Source organism: Gordionus sp. m RMFG-2023, chromosome 2, assembly GCF_954871325.1.
Source record: "Gordionus sp. m RMFG-2023 chromosome 2, tfGorSpeb1-WG-v2, whole genome shotgun sequence".
Classification (NCBI taxonomy): Eukaryota; Metazoa; Nematomorpha; class Gordioida; order Chordodea; family Parachordodidae; genus Gordionus; species Gordionus sp. m RMFG-2023.
The window spans coordinates 42,467,863-42,492,191 of record NC_088776.1 but is presented as its reverse complement, the minus strand read 5'-3'; the positions used below and the strand labels follow the sequence as shown (position 1 = coordinate 42,492,191).

General features: G+C 24.8%; 1 protein-coding gene across 5 annotated transcripts in view; it reads right to left on the bottom strand.

Annotated features, from left to right (window-relative positions):
• LOC135924221 (multidrug resistance-associated protein 1-like) overlaps positions 1-22,577 on the bottom strand; it is a 54,813-nt gene extending 32,236 nt beyond the window's left edge. Inside the window, exons 1-9 of one of the 5 annotated variants that reach the window (XM_065459272.1) lie at positions 22,570-22,577; positions 22,423-22,525; positions 18,828-18,944; positions 17,337-17,474; positions 16,412-16,582; positions 16,173-16,232; positions 16,067-16,128; positions 3,258-3,404; positions 646-930 (exon numbers count right to left, since the gene is read on the bottom strand). In XM_065459272.1, the coding sequence (XP_065315344.1) occupies positions 646-930; positions 3,258-3,404; positions 16,067-16,128; positions 16,173-16,232; positions 16,412-16,582; positions 17,337-17,474; positions 18,828-18,917 (953 nt within the window). In that variant the 5' untranslated portion in view covers positions 18,918-18,944; positions 22,423-22,525; positions 22,570-22,577. Of the gene's footprint in view, positions 1-645; positions 931-3,257; positions 3,405-16,066; positions 16,129-16,172; positions 16,233-16,411; positions 16,583-17,336; positions 17,475-18,827; positions 18,945-21,771; positions 21,790-22,422; positions 22,526-22,569 lie in introns of those variants that run through there. The other 4 variants (XM_065459271.1, XM_065459270.1, XM_065459269.1 and 1 more) reach the window with 4 other exon arrangements.
• Between the last annotated feature and the right edge of the window lie 1,752 nt (positions 22,578-24,329).

Genomic DNA, 24,329 nt, shown 5'->3' with positions numbered 1-24,329 from the left:
TAATTGAGATTTATTAGTAATTATAAAAATGTTAGAGTTTAACACCCGCCCTGTAAACTCGATTTTTTTTTCAAATTAATTGCAATTAGAGATTGGTAATCGGTTCGACCCGTACCCGGGTCTATTTTTTAAAAAAAATTTAGGTTCAGGCTAGGTCATGCTTATTTTTTTTAATTTTGGGCCGGGCCGGGTGGACTTAAATTTTTAAATATAATATCAATACTTATTATCAAATAGGTTGATATATTTTAAAATTCTAGCAAGAAACAAGACGTTAATAATTTTTTTATATGTATAATATTTTTTACAATAAAAAAAGTATTAAATTTTTCTATATTTAAATAAATTAGGGATGGGCCAGGCCAGCTGGACAAATAAAAATATATTTCGATCAGAATAGGGCTGGGCAAAACATATTTTTTTTAAAAAAATCGGGCTAGATATGAGCTTGAAATAGGCCGATTCACATCACTAATTGCAATTGCTAATATGCAAATAGAGTCTTTTTTCCTTGAAAGGTGGAGAGGAGCATGTTAGATTAAACTTTTAATATTCCAAATTGGGTGTTAACTCAATTTTTATAAAAATATATAGATAAAAAAATTGTGAACCAAGATATATTCTAATTAAGAAATTTAACTCAACTTTAATATCTGAGGACTAAGAAAGATGAGCAAGTCACTGACGAGTTTGTAAAGTATACTTTGACATATAATACTTTTAAAGCAGCAAAATAAAACGAATGTCAATGATGGATTGAGTTTAATTGACTCATCTTCTGAATGAAATTGGGGTTTTGGCGAATTTTCATCAAATGCCTTGGCACCTCGCAGTAATTTTTGGCTAGTGGAAGTTTTATAGATGCCTATTTCAGGATTTTTATGCATTCGAGTGGATTTATTGGTCGGGAGACGATTATGAACGCATAAGCTAAAAACGTTAGTGGGTCATATGGGATTTGATGATGCAATGATTTAGAAAAATAAATTCAAATTTAAATAACGGCAATAATATAATAGATACACTTATGCATTAAATAATTATATAAACTCGTAATTTTCCTTCATATCTGCAAATAATGGAATTAAAAAATTTCACAATAATTTGAAGCAATAACTATAAAGAACAAAGAAAAAAAAATAGTGCAAATATAAAGGATATGTTTCCTCCCTTTAAAACTTTCTTCAGAATTTTAAGCGAAAAAATTGGTCAAACAAATTTATAATTTCAATAAATAAATTAAGTGCACTGTGATTAATTTTTAATTAACACAAATTCCCCACAAATCAAAACAGTTTTATTTGCAGATTATAGTGAATAAGATGCCAAGTAACTGATATTAATATTTCTTTACCAGAGACCTCTTGAGTTAAAATCTTAAATCCGGCATGAACTTAATAATACTATTTTTCAAGTCTGCCCATTTTTTTTCTTGGCTTGTTTTTTTAATCAATACCCGGCCAGTATCATAAATTCCTTTTAAAAAGAGTATTCGAATATTTGAAATAATTCGAATACTTGTTATGAGAACTTTTCCTTACTTAGTTTTTATTTTCCTTCAAATATTTGATATATTTTCCATATAAATATCAACAAGGTACCACAAGTATAAGTATAATTAGCATCTATGTGAGCTTAATCTTTAGAATTTAATTATAGAGAATTGAACTATCGTAAAAGCAATGAATATTATATAATTGTAATTAATTTCGTCAGTTATATATATCTTTTATAAAATCAATATAAATACATCAATTAATCATAATACACAATTAACAAATATATTTGAATAACAATTAATCCTATTAACAATTGCCATTATCTTCAAGGTTGATTCAATTATATCTATTCTCTCTTTTTGAGCTCTCAATTTGAAAAGGTAATCAATGTATTTGGCTATCGATTTTTTTTATAGGATCAATGTCTTTGGCTATCGAGTTTTTAAATTCATGATATATAATTTTATTTTTAATGGGTAATATACATTTACCTCGAATATTGATTGTTAAATTACTATAAGATTTTTAAAAAATATCCGTTTGATATTTTTAAATGGTAAACATCCGCAATATTTAAAATGGAGACTGTCGATCCTATGTCAATTAAAAAATTAATATATATTTTATCTATCAATAGTTTCACCTCAAATTTTTTCCGCGACTATTCCGGAGAATCCCAATCCTCAAAACATTCTAGCCCTTTTTTGGGACATCTATCTTTCGAATATATTCTTTCCTAATACTTTCTGTAAATGTCTTTTATACCCCAATTATGACAAATTGAAAATTTGGGTACTTTAGTAGTTTTATATTGTTTTCTAATCCACAACAATAATAAATAATTTTTGATATTGGTTTAAAATTTTTATACTTCTCCCTTGTCACTGTTTTTGATATTTTATTTATTTCATTTCTTGCAGATAATTTTGTATACGTTATCATTTCCGTAGTCTCCATTGATGTAGCGATTTGAACAGCCTTTTTCCCATGTCAAGTCTGGAGTGTTGATTAACTTTATTAATATTTTTTCATTCGTAATTCCCGAAACGAATTTATCACGTAACACTTTATTTTACATCTTTTTAAAATCACAAGTGTTTGCTTTTATCTTTAATTTATTTTATATATTCTGTAATAGTTTCTCCTTATCTTTGTTCCATTTTGAAAAAATAATATCTCTCAAAGATAAAATTAGTTTTCTTCGAGTAATAATTTTTTAAAAGTTAATAAGTAATGTCTTCAGTAAACACAAAGTAAATAATTTATTTTGGCGATTGTAAAAATGAATTCCATCTTTGATACACTCCTTTATATTCAATTTTTCCTCGGCTGCGCCATTGAACTTTCATGAAAACAATCAATTATTTTATTATATATTTGCAATAAATTTCGACAGTTATATAAAATCAATATATTATTGATAACACATAATTAACAAATATATTTGAATAACAATTAATCTTATTATCAATTGCTTTTATTTTCAAGGTTATAAAAGCAATTACAAGAATCTAGTAATAAGGAATATTCAATGAAAAATATTTCTTAACACAATTTAAATAAAGATTTGTTTTTTATTTTATACATATAATATCTTAGAAGAATTCGATCAGAATTATGATCTTTGCGAATCTTGTAAGGTATTTTAAATCATAATCATAGTTACTGCAACAGACCATGACCTACACTATTGCAAGGATTATAAAGTAATCAATTAATATATCCCTTAAAAAAATCGTAAAAAGGTTAAAATATTACGTTTTTTGGACTTTCTGTTCAAACTTGTCTATATAGTGGTACCAATGTTTATCGAATAATGAACAAAGTTTCAACGAGCTATCTTTATCGGCCAACTGCCACAAATCCAATTTTGTCAGAGGACATTTGCTACCATATAAGACTAATCTTTGTTGTAAAATGTCACACGAAAAATTATAGTTAACATTTTGATTAGAAATGAATTCATATTTTTATTTGCCAAAATTCACAAGTTTTCGATAAAAAAATGCATATCGAAATGAAGAGTATATTATTTATATAATTTTCAATCTCTAAAAAATATAGGATCTGTTAATTTGATATATAATAAAATACTTTTTTATAATAATATCATTCATACAATTTATAAAGCCATGACGTTCTTTCCATTTAAAAGTGCCAAAAAGTCAGAAATAATAATTCAGGCATAGAACCCTGCAAATTACATTTATTCAATCAGAGTCTGGCCTGAAATTATAAAATTTGAAAAAAAAACACATAACCCCATGTAGTGTTGTTAATTAGTCTAGTTCTTTCGACTATGACTAATAGTCGTAGTAATGGAAATCGACTAAAAACTTTAGCGACAAATTAGTCTATTAGTCGACTAATTTATTCGACTAAAATGACTAATTTATTCGACTAAGTTGATCTATTTAGTCAGCATAGCCGACCCATTTATTCTACATGCTTAATCGATTAATTTAGTCGACTATCAATTTTTTGAGCCTAACCGAACCTGACCACTGTATAGTCGGGGTTAATCTAGTTCTTCCGACTACTTGAGATATCAGAGAAAAGTCACAAATCTCATATTCGTTATTTTTAATAATATTTTGTTTTTCTTAATTTTTTTGGATCAAATTGGCAAAAATATACATGTTAAATTTAAATTAGGATGTATCATAGAAAAGTGGCAATTGCCATAATCGTTATTTTTGAAGTTTTTTGAGTTATTTAAGGTAAATAGGTAAAAATATGTTATATAACCATGTTAAATTAAAATTTCAATGAAGATGTATCATAGAAAAGTGACAATTGTCATAATCGTTATTTTTGAACTTTTTTAAATTAAATAGGTAAAAATGTATATTGTAAACATGTTAAATTAAAATTTCAGTGAAGATGTACCATAGAAAAGTGATAACTGTCATAATTGTTATCTTTTAAACCTTTTGAATTTTTAAGTAAATATGTAAAAATCTATATTGTAAAGATGTTAAAATAAAATTTCAATGAAGATGTACCATAGAAAAGTGACAATTGCCATAATCGTTTTTAAATTTTTTTTAAAGTAAATAGGTAAATATATATTTTGTCAAGATGTTAAAATAAAATTTCAATGAAGATGTACCATAGAAAAGTGACAATTGCCATATTCGTTTTTGAATTTTTTTAAAGTAAATAGGTAAATATATATTTTGTAAACATGTTAAATTAAAATTTCAGTGAAGATGTACCGTAGAAAAGTGATAATTGTCATAATCGTTATTTTTAATCTTTTTTAATTTTTTTAAAACAAATGGGTAAAAATATATATTTGTAAACATGCTAAATTAAAATTTCAGAAGATGTACCATAGAAAAGTGATAATTGTCATAATCGTTACTTTTAATCTTTTTTGAATTTTTTTAAAATAAATAGGTAAAAATATATATTGTAAAGATGTTAAATTAAAATTTCAGTGAAGATACCACAGAAAAGTGACAATTGTCATAATCGTTATTTATAATTTTTTTTGAATTTTTATCTTTTTTGAATTGTTTTAAAATAAATAGGTAAAAATATATATTGTAAAGATGTTAAATTAAAATTTCAGTGAAGATGTACCATAGAAAAGTGACAATTGTCATAATCGTTATTTAAAATCTTTTTTGAATTTTTTAAAAAAAATAGGTAAAAATATATATTATAGTGATGATAAATTAAAATTACAGTGACCATAGAAAAGTGACAATTGTCGTAATATTTTTGAATTTTTTTAAAGCAAACTGGTAAATGTATATTATAAATATGTTAAATTAAGATTTCAGTGAAGACACAGAAAAGTGACAATTGTCATAATCGTTATTTATGAACTTTTTTGAATTTTTCCAAAGCAAATAGGTAAACATATTTATTGTAAACATGCTAAGTTAAAATTTCAGTGAGGATGTACCATAGAAAAGTGACAATTGTCATAATCGTTACTTGTGAACTTTTTTGAATTTTTTTAAAACAAATAGGTAAAAATATATATTTAAAAATGTTAAATTAAAATTTCAGTGAAAATGTACCATAGAAAAGTGATAAATTTTCATAATCGTTATTTATAATCTTTTTTGAGTTTTTTAAAAAAAAATAGATAAAAATATTTATTGTAAACATGTTAAATTAAAATTTCAGTGAAGATGTACCATTTAAAAGTGTCAATTGTCATAATATTTATTTTTAAACTTTTTTGTATTTTTTTAAAGCAAACTGGTAAATATATATTGTAAATATGTTATATTAAAATTTCAGTGAAGATACCACAGAAAAGTGACAATTGTCATAATCGTTATTTATGAACTTTTTTGAATTTTTTCAAAGCAAATAGGTAAACATATTTATTGTAAACATGCTAAGATAAAATTTCAGTGAGGATGTACAATAGAAAAGTGACAATTGTCATAATCGTTACTTGTGAACTTTTTTAAATTTTTTCAAAGAAAATAAGTAAAAATATATATTATAATCATGTTATATTAAAATTTCAGTGAAGATGTATGTACCATAGAAAAGTGACAATTGTCATAATATTTATTTTTCAACTTTTTTGAATTTTTTTAAAGCAAACTGGTAAATATATATATTGTAAATATGTTAAATTAAAATTTCAGTGAAGATACCACAGAAAAGTGACAATTGTATTTTTATACTTTTCTGAATTTTTTCAAAGCAAATTAGTATATTTATTGTAAACATGTTTTTCAGTGAAGATATACCATAGAAAAGTAAAAATTGACATAATCGTTATTTTTCAACTTTTTCAAAGCAAATAGGTAAAAATATTTATTGTAAACATGTTAAGTTAAAATTTGAGTTATTTGTACCATAGAAAAGTGACAATTGTCTAATATTAATTCTTCAACTTTTTTGAATTTTTTGCTGAAATGAGGTTACTTTTAGCCAACGCCCGTTTATCTTATTGCGGGAGCTAGCTAAATAATATTAAAAATTGCAAGCGGACCGCTTAAAATTTTTTTACTTTTATTTGTTATTTAAAATTTATTAGGTAAACATTAAAAAATATATGTTTCATAAAATTTTAACATTTTTTATACCAAAGTACAAATAACTGTTGTGGATGTTATAATTGGGAGAAGCTAATGAGATTAAAAAACTTCTTAGATTTGATCTACATGGAAGAATATAACATCGACGTGAATTAAAATATGATTTCACCCGTTTTCCCAAAAGCAAAGAAAATTCAATTATTAATTTTAAATGCAATGTTTGAAATAAGTAGCATCCACGTCAAGATTAAATCACAACAGAAGAGTAGATGAGGTTAAGAGAGGAAAGCACACTTTTAAATTACATAACCATTTAAATTTGAAAGTAAGGAGATTGATTATCTACACGTATAAATAAATTTCTTGATTTGAAAACTATTTAAATAAAAAAAAGATTAAGTTTTGTTAATTGGTTAGTTGTGTAACCCCCAGATTCGGGGTTTGGGTCTAAAAATTGACTAAACCAGCTCTCACGAGCCCCATGGAAAGACTCGGGTTCACACCTTTAATCGCCACGCTTAAAAATACAAACATGTATTTTCTTTTAAAAATATTACAAAACAGTGGGGGAGGGGGGGTTAGTTAAACCTTTTTTCACAAAATCAATTTTCATAATTCTCCCTCAAAAAAAAATTTTCACTAAATTTTTCTCGCAATTGATCATACACCCCGTTTTCTTTAAAAGTCAAAACAAATCTTTCCTCTTTTAATAATTTTTTTTCAAAAAAGGAAAATGGCGCATTTCCCCTATATTGTCAATATTATTTTTAATTCATATAATAAAATATAGTGCTGTGAAGAAACGTCAAAAAGTGACGCCAATCGTTATCTTCTTCTAGAGGTAACGAGTAACGGTAACGCGTTTCTTTTTTTTGGGCTTATATTTTTTCTTAAAAAATATCAACAAAAAGAAGGACATATTTTATTGTATTATAAAATTGCTTTTATTTATTTTTTAATTATTAATATAAATAATTTAATCCGAGTTTTAATTCATATCAACCACTGCCTTCATTTTTATTTTAAATTCTCGTTGTTAAATTTTCTGTCGAAATTAATATTCAATCAAAATTCAAAGTAAATGTTAATAATGATATTATTATTCTTATAATTTATTTTAAGAATATTATGTCCATAGTACTTACTTCTTCAGATGAAGATGATTTAACCCTTCCCTGGCCCCAATTTGAAATATATTTATTTTATACCAATAAAGAAAATTAATGGTACTAAGTCTACACTTTGGAAATGTAAATTATATCCAAACACAAATATTTCAACCTCAATGTCCAGCAGTTCAAACTTTAAAAAGCATTTGAAGGTAAAAAGATAAATTAATATATCATTATTTTAAATATTACTTTAATAATAGAATAATATTTTGAAAAGCTTAATCATGGAATTAAAATATAAGTAGGGCTGTGTCGATATTAAATATCAGATAGGATCGCCACCGATATTTAGAATTTTCCAAAAATAACGGATCGAGCCGATACCTGTAAAAACAGATCCGATCTTTTACTTTTCTTTTTTTTTGTTATTTTATTTTATGTTATGTATATTTATTTTACATTATAATATTTTCTAAATAATTTTTTTTTAAACAATGCAAATGCACAACATCCTTTAAATTTTATTCTTTTTAAAAGAGATTTATATTATTTTTAAAGTAATTTTTATTTAAATAGAAAGGAACACCCAAAGTTTTAATTATTTTAAATCTTTTTAAATAATAACGTTTTATTAATTAAACTTTAAATAATAGAATATTTTTAAATATGGTATCTGAATTATGGAAATATTTTACAAAAGACAAAGATAATTTTGCAAAATGCGTTATCTGTGGAATCATCTGAGTTTACCTTCAGTACAGCATATAGATACTCCATATGGTAGAAGCTTATTGCCAGAAAATCTAGAGGCTCTCGTATTTATTAAAAAAAATCTAATATAGAATTTTATATATTAAATACAATTTTATAATTCATACCAACATAAAATGGATATATTATCAAATATATGTTTTTTAAATTATAGTCTTAATTGTAGAAATAAAAAAGATTAAATTAAATGCATAATTTAATTTTTTGCATAAAAAGTATTGATTTCTTAACTACATTTGGTTCAATATAAATATCGGATAGGTATCAGTATCGCATCAGTTTTGGAGCAATATCTGATAGGATCGGTAAAAATATGTGGATCGGCACAGCCCAAAATATAAGCAATTAAATTATGCTAAAGTATTGTGCTGGAAACCAACATTAAAAACCCAAAATTAACAAAATATTGGTGTTGGTTCAAAGTATTATATTGAGTTTTTTACATCTTCTATTTCTTGTGTTAGTATTGCTATTGGTTTGACTATAATTGTTAATAAATTTAAAGAATAAAAAATAGTGATTTTAAAAAACTTTGTTTACATAATAAATAAATATGAAAGAGTGGCGTAGCCAGGATTTATCCAATAACAAAATTTTACAGAGAATTTCATTATAGATTTTATTTATTATTAAAATACTCTATATAACATCCCATTATTTAACCAGCTGTGTTGAGTACTAAGCGCTCTTGTTTGTCTGAAAAAAATTTTAAAATATAAAAATTTTTTTTAAATAAAAATTTAAAACAAAAACTTACTGGTGCCATCTAGGCGCTTTAATCATTGAAATTTAAAATAATAAATAAAATATTAATAATAATTATAATAAATTGAAATTAAAGAACCAAAAAATCTTGCTAAATTATTGTTACAAATTTTAAATAAAACAATGGGAGAGAGACGGGGGAGGTATTGGTCATTTATTTTTTTAAATAATAATTTTAAAAAATATACAAAAAAATAATGGTGCCAGCTAGGCCCTAAAATATTTCAAAATTAAAATAATAAATAAAATCTCAAAATGTGATATTTTATTAGTGCTGTAAACGTTACTACAAAAAAGAAACGCGTTACCGTTATTCGTTACATCTGAAAAAAGGAACGCGTTACCTTTATTCGTTACCTTTTTAAAAAAGAAACGCGCTTTACCGACTTTTCAAAAAAGTAACGAGCTACTCGTTACTTAAAAAAATTAAATATATACAAAAATAATATTTATTTTTTTCCGACAATATATAATAAAATAAAACTATACAAAAAGAATATATAAGATCGTTTTATAAAAAAAATATTCATATATTTAATTATAATATAAATAAAATTATATAAAAATAATATATTATAAGATAACATCTTTATGTAACAATTTTTTATTTAAAAAAAATTTAACATTTTTTAAATCTATATATTTATTTCTTTCTATATTTTTTGTATGGTAACCGCGTATTTTTAATAAATAAATGATTGCCCACCCTGCATTAGTCGAGCAAGGGTTAAATCTCTGGAAATTCGGCGATTGCTTTTACCACCTATGTGTAAATTAATTATTTTGCATTTAGTTAGAATATAAATTTCTTTTCTTTTAATCATTTTGGTCGAATGTTCGTTAAAATTTATAAAGACTAAAAGTTTCTTTAAACAATGATTTAAAACAAAAAAAATCTAGGAATTTTTTATAAAATAATTAAAAATAGGTATTAATAAGCAATTAGAATGTGATTAATGACTTTCTTCCAAAAAACAATGGGCAACTTAAAATTGTTGCTGAAAAAAACTAATGAACCCTATTTTACCAAATTGGTCATTTTTGACATGTTGTTTTCAAAGGCTAAAGTTTCATAAAAAAAATTATCGAAATTACGAGTTTTTTATTTCTAAATATGTCTAGACATCTTAAATTAATTAATCAATTCGCTTTTACCAAAATAAGTTAAAAGGTTTTCATTTATTAATTTTTTATGTAAAAATGCAGGGTGGGCAGTCATTTATGGCCCGTAGTGTATATGATATTAATTAAAGTAAAAAAATATAGTTTAGTATTTATCAATTATAAGGAAAATATAAGCATTTTAAAAAATTGTAATCTGTATTGTGTAATTGATGAATTATATCGTAAATAATTTTTTAGTATTTTAGATAGACAGCTCTTTAAAAAAATGTATACTACAATTAAGTTTCAAATACTATAATTCAAAATATTAGCAAGAAATTCAAATAAATATATCAAAATTTTAGTGTTGTTGAAAAAAATGATGAACGGCGTTCCTTTTTTTTGACGAACGCGTTAGAATTTACGTTCGTTCAGTTTTAAAAAACACTTTTTATTTCTATTTATTTGAAAAATTTAATATTAATCCGATATTTTTAAGAAAACTTATATTTTTTAATCAGCTGTTTTTCCTTTTTCACATTTGAATTTTTTTAACATGCCTTTATTAAGTGCTTGATAGATATGATATGATATGATAGTTTTTATTTATATTTTAATTTTATAGATTGGCATAAGCATGGATATTATTATTTCATCATCATTATCTGACTCTCAAAATTCAAAATCACGTGAATTTACCATGGCCTAATTATGATAAATATTTTATAAACATCCTATATTGAAGGAACTAATTCAATATAAACCAAATGTAAAATGTGCCCAAAAAGTATTATATCAGTTTCAAAATCTTAAGTTCCAATTTAAAACGACATTTGATTGTAATATTGATTATTTTATTTTATGTAATTTAACTAAGCAGCCCGTTAATAATTTATTTTTGCTCTAAGAAAAAATCATTAAATTTTGTACATAGATAGAAAATTGTTGATATCATTTTTTTAATGTCATTTTTTTAAATTATAATCTAATTACTATTATTTTAATCAAGGATTTTATATTTTAATTGTTGAACACAATTTGAAGTATAAATTTATGTAGAAATATTTAACTTTTATAATTTAACTTTTATATATTATATAAGAGTTAAAAAAAATGATTTCTTTGAATCTATTATACCTAGGATTTTATAATTTTATTTACAATGTTAAAATACTATAAATGATAAATTTAATATTTTTATAAAAATATTTAATATAAAATAATGAATATTGAATTAAAAGAATCTGCAATTATCTAATATATATAATCTCCATAATCAAAACATGATTGTTTTCGTATCTTCCTAATGTATTTATAATTTAAAATTTAAGGAGAATATATAGTGTAATGTTATTTTTTGCTCTCTATGAGAGTCGAACCACAAACCTCCCGTTTCAAAGGCGTATGTTTTAAGCATGCACCAACTTGAATATAATTAAATTTAAAATATTAATTAATAGCTGATATTTTTAAAATTTTGCCGTTTATCACCATACTAGCTGATGGAGTCGAAGGGTAATTATTTAGTTTGTGTGTATGGTATTACTTTATTAATAAATTTTAATTATATAAAAATATTAAAATTTAGGAGAAAAAGAGGTAAAATGTTGCAATTATACCGTGAGCATGTATTAGAAATATCATTATTTAAATTTGTGATGAAAATCATATTGGATAAAATAGAGATTAAGATTTTTGAATTTTAAATATGGGTTATAACATTGGCCTGAAAATTATTTTTGCAGACATAGCCAGGCCTGATCAAAATACCAAGTCCCATGTAACTTTCATAAAATTTTGCCATTTATTTTTATTGTAATTTAATAAAAATGTCTTAAATTTAATTTTATATTTAGAATAAAATTTAGATATGTGATAGAAATCATATTGGGTAAAATATAAAATAGAAATGCTTGAAAATTTTTTAATTTTAAATATGGGCTAGACATAGGCCTGAAAATTTTTTTTTACAGAAATCGCCAGGCCTGATTAAAAAGCCAAGCCCATGCAACATTCATATTCTGATTTTATTTTTAAATGAATTATGACTTTTATATATTTTATTTCAGTTCTCAACTAACAAAATTATTATGGTCTTTGGCGGGCTTGAGAAAATTTTCCCAACAATATGGTTTTCAGAGATTTACCTATCTCCAGGCTTGGAAAAAAATTACAAAATTATTATGGGTTGACCAGGTTTGAGAAAAAAAATTTCAGGCCAATGTCTGGTACATATTTAAAATTAAAAAAATTTCAAGCATATCTATTTTAAATTTTACCCAATATGATTTCTATCACAAATTTAATTTGATATTTCTAATACCCTTAATGCTCACGGGTTACATTGAAACAATTTTATCTCTTTTTCTCCTAAATTTTATAAAGCATATTTAGTACCATATACACAAACTAACTAATTACCCCTCAACCCTGTCATTCTTGACGGGTTATTAGCTAGTTATAATATAAATATTAATATTAAATCAAATTGCATTTGCAAAATGTTTTTTTAATAATTTTAAATTATTTAAAGTCATTACTTTGCTATTACCAATTTAATAAAATATTATCATCTGTAACATAATTTATCAACTTTATTTTTATAGAGTTCTCAAGATAGTTTGCTGCAAGAAATTAATTAATATATAAAAAATTATAGTGATAATAATAAAAAAAATTAAAAGCTTATAAATTTAAAAAACAAAATCTTTTAAACAGAGACCTGCAGGCCCGGCCCTAAGCCGAGCCGTATATTTTAAAATGAAATATTTGAAATCGCCATTATTAGGTATAAAAATTAAAAATAAAAAAAATATATTTTAAAAAAATTCAGGCCAGGCCTGAAATTTTTTTTAAAAAAACAACTCGGGCCAGGCCGTGCCGAATATAATTTTTAAAAAATAATCAGGGCCAAGCCGAAAAAATTTTTTTTAAAAAAAATCTGGGTCGGGCCGTACAAATGGTACTCTGCAGGTCTCTGCTTTTTAATATGAAAAAAAATACATTAAATGTGATGTAATAATAAGTAGATGATGCAATTTTAAATTTTATAATAGAAGAACTAGGGCCTTTTAATATAGTTGAAAAACCTTGTTTTTTAAATATGATAACCACTTTACAACCAAATAAAAAGGTTATGTTACACCAACACTTGTATTAAAAATATCTAAAGATTACAACATCACTAGATAAAAAAATAACTTGTTTGGGCAAATAAACAATTCTTTGTATCACAGCAGATACTTGATCATCATACCATCGGTATTATTTATATAATACATTGAATCTATCAATTTGTTAAAATATATTATTAGTTCATTTTTAGGCATGACTGTCCACTGGTTGGATTCAGTCATTTTGGAAAGAAAATCGACATTTTTAGCTTTCCTACAAACCTTCTCAAAAAATTTAAAATACACCGATAATGCAAGAAATCTTTTAAAATTTGAGTATAAATAAATAGTCCATATTTTAATTTTTATGTTTATTTTTAAATAATTTATAGATTATTAAAGAAAATATCTGAAGATGAGGAAGATAAACCAGTACCATTAGGTATTTGATAATCAAAATAATGATGGAAACTTTATTTATCTGCTCAAACATCACTATTGTGCTTGTTACAATCTTAATTTAGTGGCAAGTGTTGATGCTGAAAAAGCATTAGAAAATTTATCTTTTAAAAACATATAGTGCACTTGATAAGTGCAAAATCAATCTACTTCATTTGGAGCTGATGTAAAGAATAACTTCTCAAGATTTCTTATAAGGCCTATTGTTACAAGATGGAATTCTTATTATAATTCTTTGAGGCTCATTAGTAAAATCCAACTTATTTGACAAAGTGTGGGACATGGGAGGATTGAACAGACTTTCAATAAATGATAATTTTTTTTGGAAAAATACTGTACCGTAAGTCCTAATAAATTTTTTTAGAATAAATATTATAATAATTGTTTCAAATATTAAAATAGATCATGGAACCTATTGCAACTTAGCTCACTAAAGTGAGGAAAAATGCATTTGGACTATTTGACCCCAACAATAACAATAGCTATTTTTTTTTTTAAATAGTGGCCTTAAATATGCACAACCAATGATAGACGCAGTATTAAATGGGATTAATAAAGGATATTAAACCTTATCAAATTAATTAGATATATATTATTTTTTTAAAGATTTGAACATATATATGAAGATCAATATGTTCTATCTGCAATTATACATCCAGCATTGAAGCTTCAATGGCCATGGATAAAACTTCCACAGAACAATCCTATAAAAAATAAGCGTACATTATTAAAAAAATGCATTGAAAACCCTAGAAATGATAATGCAAGAACTTTAATTTCGAGAGTAAAGGATGGATAACTTATCTCAATTATTTGAAGCAAAGGACAAAATAATAAATGTTTTTAATAAATTCCCTAGGTTAAAAGAGTTAGTTATTAAGTAAGTATAATACCGCAACCCTCTCTGTCCTTGTAGAGCGCGTTATAGATAATGCTGTAAAACTGCCAAACGTTCCTTTCTATCAGAGGAAAATTTTGAAAAACAATTGTTATTAAAAATTAATAAAAAATTTTTACAAATAAAAATATTTTTTTATTCGCTATATTATATTGTATTTATAATTACATTATCATAATAAAACTATTTTATTTCTTAACATTTTATATAAAATAAAATTTTTTAAAAAAATTACCATAAATTTTGAAGAACGTGAATGCGTTCGATCTTTTTGGAAATGCTTACAGCACTACAAAATAATGCACTGGCTGGCCTATTATAATTTTACGAAAAATCAAAGATTTGTGAAGCCCCGCCTGATTTTAGTATAAATTGTCAGACCTGATCCAAAAATATTGCATGTAAAATTGCCAGGCTTGATCCGTTAAAATTAAAAAATTGCCCGGTGTAGCTCAAGGTATCGGCTCTAAGGTAAGTCGGGTTTTTGGTCTATATTAGCATCAATGTGTTATTTTTTCAACTTTAAAAATTTGATTTTACCTGATATGTATTCCAACTTGTTTAACAAAATCTACTCTGCGATTTTTATAAAAAATTGCCATTAATTTTTGAACTTATACATAACATCTTAGTTTTCCGTAGATCTTTTATATAAATTAGAAAATGAGTCAAAGATCAATAGCAAAATTATTAAAAACTTATAGGGTAGGTTTTCTAGATGATGGATAAAAAAATGCGGTCAAAAAAACATTTAAAGTTGAAAAAATAACACATTAATGCCAAAATGTATATTGCTATTTTATAATAATAAATATTTCGGAAAAAAATGGAGTGCTCATTCCAAATTAAAATTTCATATTTAAAAAATAAGAGGACATCTCAATGATTAAAAAAAAAGATAAATAATATCCTAATCCTAGAGAATAATATACCAATCCAATTATTGTAATTAGTCCCAAGAAATTTTAATTAATTTTTTATGCTGGGGTCTCACCTCTGACCAAGCTTAAAGGGTCATATTTATACGTCCTGAGTAATGTTGTTAAGCGGCACCATTTTTAAATGGCTAACCCAATATTTTATCCAAAAAAATATTACGCAAGCCTTGAGATTTTGCTCAAAGATTGCAGAAAAGATTAGACACCTGTAACAAAATCTAGAGGTTTGTTAGTATTTTTGACTAAAATATTAGCTGTTTTAAAAAATTGAAAAGTCTAACAACACTAGTCCTGAGCAAGCACGTCGTGTCCCCTCCCTAGCGATGTCCCCATATAAATAAACAGAAATCGTTGAAAGTGAGCTAAAAAACATTTGATATGAATAATTTTACTTGTTAACCCACCAAAAAGAAATTCTCGATAAAAACGAAGCGTATATTTCAGGACATGTTTTCTGTTTATGATTTAATATTTAAAAAAATAAGATGTAATCATTACCAGAGAGGTTTCATCTTTTGATTTTGAAGTAAGTTTAATGTTTTCTTCTGATTTTTGAGCCTATGTAAGTGAGAAAAGTAAGATTTTTATAATAAATGCGATATACTTATAAAAAGTATAATTAAAATGAAGTGATATTAAAGTAAAAAAAAATACGTCACCTGTTAAAGTAACCTTTAGAGCACCAATTAAGATGTTTATAATAAAACAAATTTTGTTTTTATAATATAATCATTTACTTTATGTTTTGAAGAAAGGCGTCCGGTTCGAAATTTCTTATTCAAGAATAAGAATTTATTATCGTCAAATCTGGATCGACTTTTAGCATTGAAACAATGCAGAATTATTTGGAGAATAACTATGGCCAACTGCATTATGTAAAGGGTATACTGGAAAAATTCTGTAAGGACCTGTTTAAAAAAAATAAAAGAGTAATGTATTCATTTATCAAATAAGAGTAGTGTTAATAAAGGGCTCGTTTTGAGCCGATTTTTAAAAACGGCTAACTCAATATTAGATTTCGCTAATATGTCTAAACTTTTGTTCCTTCTACAAACAAAATATTCAGGCTTGCGTATAGTATTCTGGTGAAATATTGAGCTAGCCGTTTTTAAAATTTGGCTCAAAACGAGCCATTTAACAACACTAAATAAGAGTATTAAAATAATTTTTTATTTCTTAAAGTTTAAATTATAAAAATGATATAGATAATTAACAATTATGTATAACCCACTTAGGACTATATTGGGTAATTACTATGTTTTTAGCATTTAAGCCCATTTTTACCGGCTAAAAAATAGGAGGCCTGGGGCTTTTTTCCTCTTAAAACGTTTGCAATGTTAAAAACTGGTCTTGATTCACTTTAACGCTGCGTTTAAAAAAGGCTTTATGTTAAAAGATTGGAAGATGACTTTTGACATTAAGCTTTTAATATTGAAAGCGTTTTAACGCAGCTTTAAAGAAGTTAATCATGGCCAGCCCTTATAACGCCCTCGGGTATAAGTTTTTTTAATGCTTTTAACATTTTAATATCCGCTTTCCTGAAATCCTATGATTTAATTTATGTTTTTTGGTTATAATTCCCCCCCCCCTCACTCCAAAATATTTTTCCTTTAACCTTATTTTTTAATACTTAATTTAAAATTAAAGGTCAATATTATTCACCGATTTTTCCATATATATACTTCTTGACCAAATGTATACGATAAGGTAGCAAGAGCACAGAACCCAAAAATTGAAGGTGTAACCTGAAGACCATATCCCTTTCAGCCTCTCGTAATACAATAAGAAAGACATAAGAGCCTGACATTTTAATTTTTTTGTTTAAAAAAAAGGTACATTGCAGATAAATTTACTTTTTTAATGATTAATATATATACTACAAGATTGGCGATTCATTAATTAAGTGTCCATACACAGGAGATAGCTGTAGCGCAATTTTGTGGTTTGCACATTAATTAATTATTTTATAATCATTTATTCGAGTTATAAGGATCATAAGATTAAGCCTAAACCTGAGATAAAACTATTGACCTCAAGTCAAGTATTCCCGCAAAAAATATTATGAATTAATTTACATAATCAATTTTACAAAAGAGCCAGTTCTTGAAAAATAACATGAAAAGTGTTTTTTAACTGTTTTTAAAAGTTTATGTAAAGGGTGTGATTTTGATTTTTTGCGTCAAATATTTCACCTTATAAAAAGAATATAGGCTGGAGTTAGGTTTATATTTTATTATATTTTAACAAAATTTTTAATAATTCCTTTTAACCAATTAAATTATGCTTGTGGTTTAACAAGTTGTATTTTTCAGTTAGTTCTGTTTTATCACAAGTAATGTTTAGCAATCACTTCAAATCTTACCAAACATCAAATATAAGGTGGACAATTTTTAATTATACTTTGATTTTAATTCATAATAAACACAAAAATGTAGTGCCACATATTAAAATAAGCTTTTATCGAAAAAAAAATTATTTAAAAAAGCATTTCAACTTACGTCAACGCATAGGATTTCAGATTATAAAATCTAATTTCACATGCTTCATAGGTTCATTCCCCGAGGATCTCGATTAATCTAGATTTTCTTCTTCTTCCCTAAATCATTTAAAATTACCCCCCCCCCCTTCTTCCTCGTATTATCATTTGCACTAATTATATTCCCATTATTATACTTTGTATTATGAAGTAGTTGGTTGTTAAATTTCTTAAAATTTCTAGAATTGTTAAATTATATATTTTTCTTAATCCGTTATGTAAAAATTACTTATATTTATTATTTTCATAAATACAATATTTTTTTTAAATGTATATTTACGTGAAATTAAATATTTTAATATACTAGATTTAGTATATTTTTAAGTTGTACATGTAAACTATTTGTATATATTGGATAAGTATTCTGTATTATTACTTTTATATTTGTATGCCTAATAAATAAAGTATTAATTTTTATTCATAGTTTATGAATAAAAATTATGTCTTTCTTATATAAGATAACCAACCGGTTTTTTTATCTGATAATTTTAAACTAAATGTACTATGATTAAAAATAACAATTCTAAATCAATTTTTAAAAATATTGTTTCTTAAATTGTAAAGAAAAAAAAATGAAATTTATATTATATAATTATATGTAAAAAAAAATTAATTACGTAAGATACAACAAGAAGTGCGGGAAATAAAATCGTTGAAATAATATAAGTTTTCGAATGAATAATTCGTATGACTAAATCAGCAACCATGATTAAGCATAGCAAGACTGTGAGGATCTGAGGGGATGCAATAAATATAAGAAAATGTAAATCTATAATAAACAGTGTTTATTAAATAGCCCAATTTGAGTCGATTTTTTAAAATACCTGATTAAAAAATTTTTTATAATATTGTTAGCCTCATTATCTGGCAAATAGAGGTCCAAACCTTTCTGGTATTTATGGGCAAAATCTCCAGGCTAACATAATATTATTTTGGCTAAAATCTTAATTGGACCATTTTAAAAAATTGACCCATCAGGCCTTTTGACAAACCAATAAACATTGTAAAATAATCAAATGCACAATATAAGGTAATAGCAAAGCAGGGTTAAATCTGATTTTATTTTCATGGGGCTGAGAGAATTTTTTAAAGCAGTTTCACCCAAAAAACGAGCTTATTAAGGTTGGTGGTATTGTTAATAAAAAGCCAGATTCGAGTCGATTTTAAATGGCCCAATTAAGATTATAAAATAACAATATGCTATTTTGCAAAAAATTTTAATTTGAAAATAGGGCATGACTAAAATACGCGCCCCCTATGATAGAAGCTAAATTTAAATTATATTATTTTAGAATCGTATTTAGCTTCATAAGATAAGGCAGAAAATGTTTTTTTTCATTTAAAAAAAATGATAACATAGTAAAACTTTTAAAAAATTATTTTTTTACATGACTAAAATACGCGCCCCCTATCAAGGAAGCTTAATTTATAAAAAATGAACGCAGAATCATATAGTTTATTAAAAGGTATAAAGAATATTAATATTTTTTAAAACTTATTATAACCTAGTGGGTTTTGAAAAAACAAAAAAAAATTTTTGACTTAACTACGCGCCCCCTATCAAAGAAGCTAAATTCATAAAAAATTAAAGCATAATCGTATTAAGTTCATTAAAAGGAATCAAAAAATGTTAATATTAAGTTTATAAATTATTTATAACTTATTGAGATTTGGAAATTTCTTCTTTTTTTGCCTAACTACGCGCCCCCCTACGCGCTCCCGGTAAATATACATTATATTTAAAAAATGAATACTGAATCATGTATAACTTTTAAAGGAGATTCAGAAAATGGTATTATTTATTTATTTTTTTAAATTTAATTATCAAAAAAAAATTTTTTGACTTAACCACCCGCCACCTATCAGAGAAGCTTAATTCATAAAAAATTAAAGCATAATCGTATTAAGCTCATTAAAAGGAATCAAAAAATGTTAATATTAAGTTTATAAATTATTGAGATTTGGAAAAACACTTAATTTCTTCTTATTGACTAAACTACGCGCCCCCATTAAATATACATTAATCTCCTTTAACAGTTATACATTGTGTATTCATTTTTTTTAAATAATTTATATTTAACGGGGGCGCGTAGTTTAGTCAAAATAAGAAGAAATTAAGTGTTTTTCCAAATCTCAATAAGTTATAAATAATTTATAAACTTAATATTAACATTTTTTGATTCCTTTTAATGAGCTTAATACGATTATGCTTTATTTTTTTATGAATTAAGCTTCTTTGATAGGGGGCGCGTAGTTTAGTCAAAAAAAAAATTTTTTTTTAAATAATAAATAATACCATTTTCTGAATCTCCTTTAAAAGTTATACATGATTTTGTATTCATTTTTTAAAAATAATGTATGTTTACCGGGACAAAATAAGAAGAAATTAAGTGTTTTTTCCAAATCTCAATAAGTTATATATAATTTATAAACTTAATATTAACATTTTTTGATTCCTTTTAATGTGCTTAATACGATTATTCTTTATTTTTTTATGAATTAAGTTCCTTTAATAAGGGGCGCGTAGTTAAGTCAAAAAAATTTTTTTTGATAATTAAAATTTATAAAAAAAATAAATAATACCATTTTCTGAATCTCCTTGAAAAGTTATACATGATTCTGTATTCATTTTTTTAAAATAATGTATGTTTACTGGGAGCGCCTAGGGGGGTGCGTAGTTTAGTCAAAAAAAGAAGAAATTAAGTGTTTTTTCTGAATCTCAATAAGTTATAAATAATTTATAAACTTTATATTAACATTTTTTGATTCCTTTTAATGAGCTTAATACTATTATGCTTTAATTTTTTATGAATTAAGCTTCTTTGATAGAGGACGCGAAGTTTAGTCAAAAAAAATTATTTTGATAATAAAATTTTTTTAAAAAATATATAAATAATATTATTTTCTGAATCTCCTTGAAAAGTTATACGTGATTCTGTATTCATTTTTAAAAAATAATGTATATTTAATGGGGGCGCGTAGTTTAGTCAAAAAAAGAAGAAATTTAGTGTTTTTTCTGAATTTTAATAAGTTATAAATAATTTATAAACTTAAAATTAACATTTTTTGATTCCTTTTAATGAGCTTAATATGATTATGCTTTAATTTTTTATGAATTTAGTTTCTTTGATAGGGGGCACATAGGGGCGCGTAGTTAAGTCAAAAAAAATTTTTTGTTTTTTCAAAAGCCCACTAGGTTATAATAAGTTTTAAAAAATAATAATAACATTTTTTATACCTTTTAATAAGCTCTATATGATTCTGCGTTCATTTTTTATAAATTAAGCTTCTTTGATAGGGGGCACGTAGGGGCACATATTTTAGTCATGTAAAAAAATAATTTTTTAAAAACTTTATGTTATCATTTTTTTAAATGAAAAAAAAAACATTTTCGGCCTTATCTTATGAAGCTAAATACGATTCTAAAATAATATAATTTAAATTAGGCTTCTATCATAGGGGGCACGTAGTTTTTCGAGGGCACGTATTTTAGTGATGCCCTAAAAATATATTAACTAATAAATGATTTGTCAAAATATATATGACAATTATTAAAACTACTTCAAAATTTTATTCTGTTGTAAACAACATTCAGTAAATAATGATATAAATCACCATCTAGATCCTATTGTGATTGCAAATCAAAACCTTAGATAATTCCTATTCTATTATAATTGATCATAATTCCTTCATAAAGGAATCTTTTAAATCTAATATACCAAGTGCTTCCAGAGGTAAACTATAATATTTATTTTTGCAAAATATTTTCATGAAAAAGAATAAATCCTTTTTTTAAATTATATATCAATATCAACAAACGCATGATACTCAATATTTATAAACAAAATCAAATGATAGCCACCATTGGAAATAATATTTAATAAACTCATAATTAATGAATTTGGATATTATGAAGTTATGGCAGTTAATGCCTGTGATATCAGTTTAAAAAACTTTTTAAATTTTAACATTAGATTTCCTTGAAGGTATTAAATTTTAGATAGAAGTATAAGAAATAATTTATCATAAAAATTAGAATATTAATGAAATATTGGATAAAAAATTTGAGCATTTCATTATCTCTGACAAACTGAAAAATCAAGTTAATGTTTCTACTAGAATTACCTAAAAATTAATTTTTATAATATACTGTATTAAAATATCAACAATTAGAAATTTACTCAGCATAAATTTAAAATATAGTGGTATTACTATTTTAAATAATGCTAAGGTAGTGATGTGATGATGTATATGGGTTTTGCCATATCGATACAAGTATAATAAATAAAATGGGATAGTAAATAGAAGATAAAAGCTGGGTAAAAATAAAAGAACAGAATCTTGAAAACATTTTGTTACATCTGGATATTTTGAAAATACGGTAAAATTTGTATCCTATTTTTATAAAAAAAGATGAATACCATAGAAAATACTAATTACCCATAAAGGAGAATCGCAAAACTTTAATCCATGAAACATTATTTACTTCAGTTTTGAGAAATATTCTGTAATTTTCCTAAAATGAGAATGTTGACATCTAACATCAAACTTGTCATATTATTTGAGACAGTTGATATGTATTGACGTGAAAATTTTTTAATAAAATTATATTCTTTTAATTCACGTCGTAGCAATATAAACCAGCAATAGAGATCTCTATCTGGAGTTGGCTTCAAATGCTCCCTTGCCTTTATCCTCCAGATAACAAAACTAGAAGAAACAATTAATCCGTCATTCCAATAATGTCTTTATTTGAATTTTCAATGGTCTTTCATTAATTATTTAACCCTCATCTCGTCAATAAATCAAAAATGTGATTTTCCTAACAATCCAACCTTTCAACTTAGGTTATAAATGACTTGAGATTATCCCTAGCTCCAACTTTGGGTTACATCTTTCCAATGAAGAATCTTGAGAATTAGGCTTTCGTTTAGGATAGGATCACATTCCTATCATGTCTGTCAGCTCCCCATCGACAGTTTAGGCCATCGCCATTACCGTTTCTCAAAAGGCCGCGATCCATGTCATCAGTGGCATCGTTAATGGGGGTGGGGGGGGCGCAGGGGCTCGAGCCCCCTGAAAAATTCAAATAGCCACCTGAAGCAAAAAAAAAATTTTTTAATGGAGTCTTAACCCCTTGAACTAAAAATAAATTTTTTTGATTGCCCCCCCCTGAAAGATTTCTTTTATAATTCTATTAAGTATCGATTGATTTTTTTATTTAACTTAAATTGTTATTATAGCCTTAAAATATATATTTCGTTTAAATTGTTTTTTTATAATACATATATATAAATACCTTATATTATATTTATTTTTAGTATCCTTTTTTAGTTTTATAATAAAATAATTATAACTTAAAACCGTTTTTCTTACCATAGTTATTGTTATATAACATGATGCTCCGGAATGATAACTCACAATGATGTATAAAAAAATCTCATATATATTGTGCATATCCCGATAAATATAAAAAAATAAAAATAAAAATAAAAATTTTTGAAATTATGTAATAAATTATAAAAATTATTTGACATAAAGGACATACAAGGTAAAAAAAAAATTTCTTTATGCTTATGTAAATAAAGTTTTAAAATAAAAATTTGCAATTTGGGAAAAAAAAATTGAATACATAATAGTGACAATATGTATCTTTGCTAATTTAAATAAGTTTTTAAATAAAAATCTGCATTATGGATGATAAAATTAGCAAGTTAAGTTCCCAAAGTTGGAGGGACCCTTAACGGACATATACTTGGAAAGACTTGACGATTATTTCTCTCAAACAATTTTATCCGACTCAGTAAAAATTGAAACATTGATGAGCAATTTATCTGATGACCTATACGATAAAATTAAGTCATTATGTACTAAGGAAGATATCAAAGATTATAATATTATCAAAAAATTAAAAATTTTATTACCCAGTCAAGATGTTTGGATATTGAATCTTGCTTCACAAGGTATTAATGAATCTTTTTTGGATTGGTTTTTTAGATTGTCTAAATTAAGTAGACAATATAATTTTATTAATGATGATCGCTTAAAAAAAAAATTGAGAACATCTAATGTAAATGACATAAAAAATAAATTAAATAAAAATATTAACTACACATTAG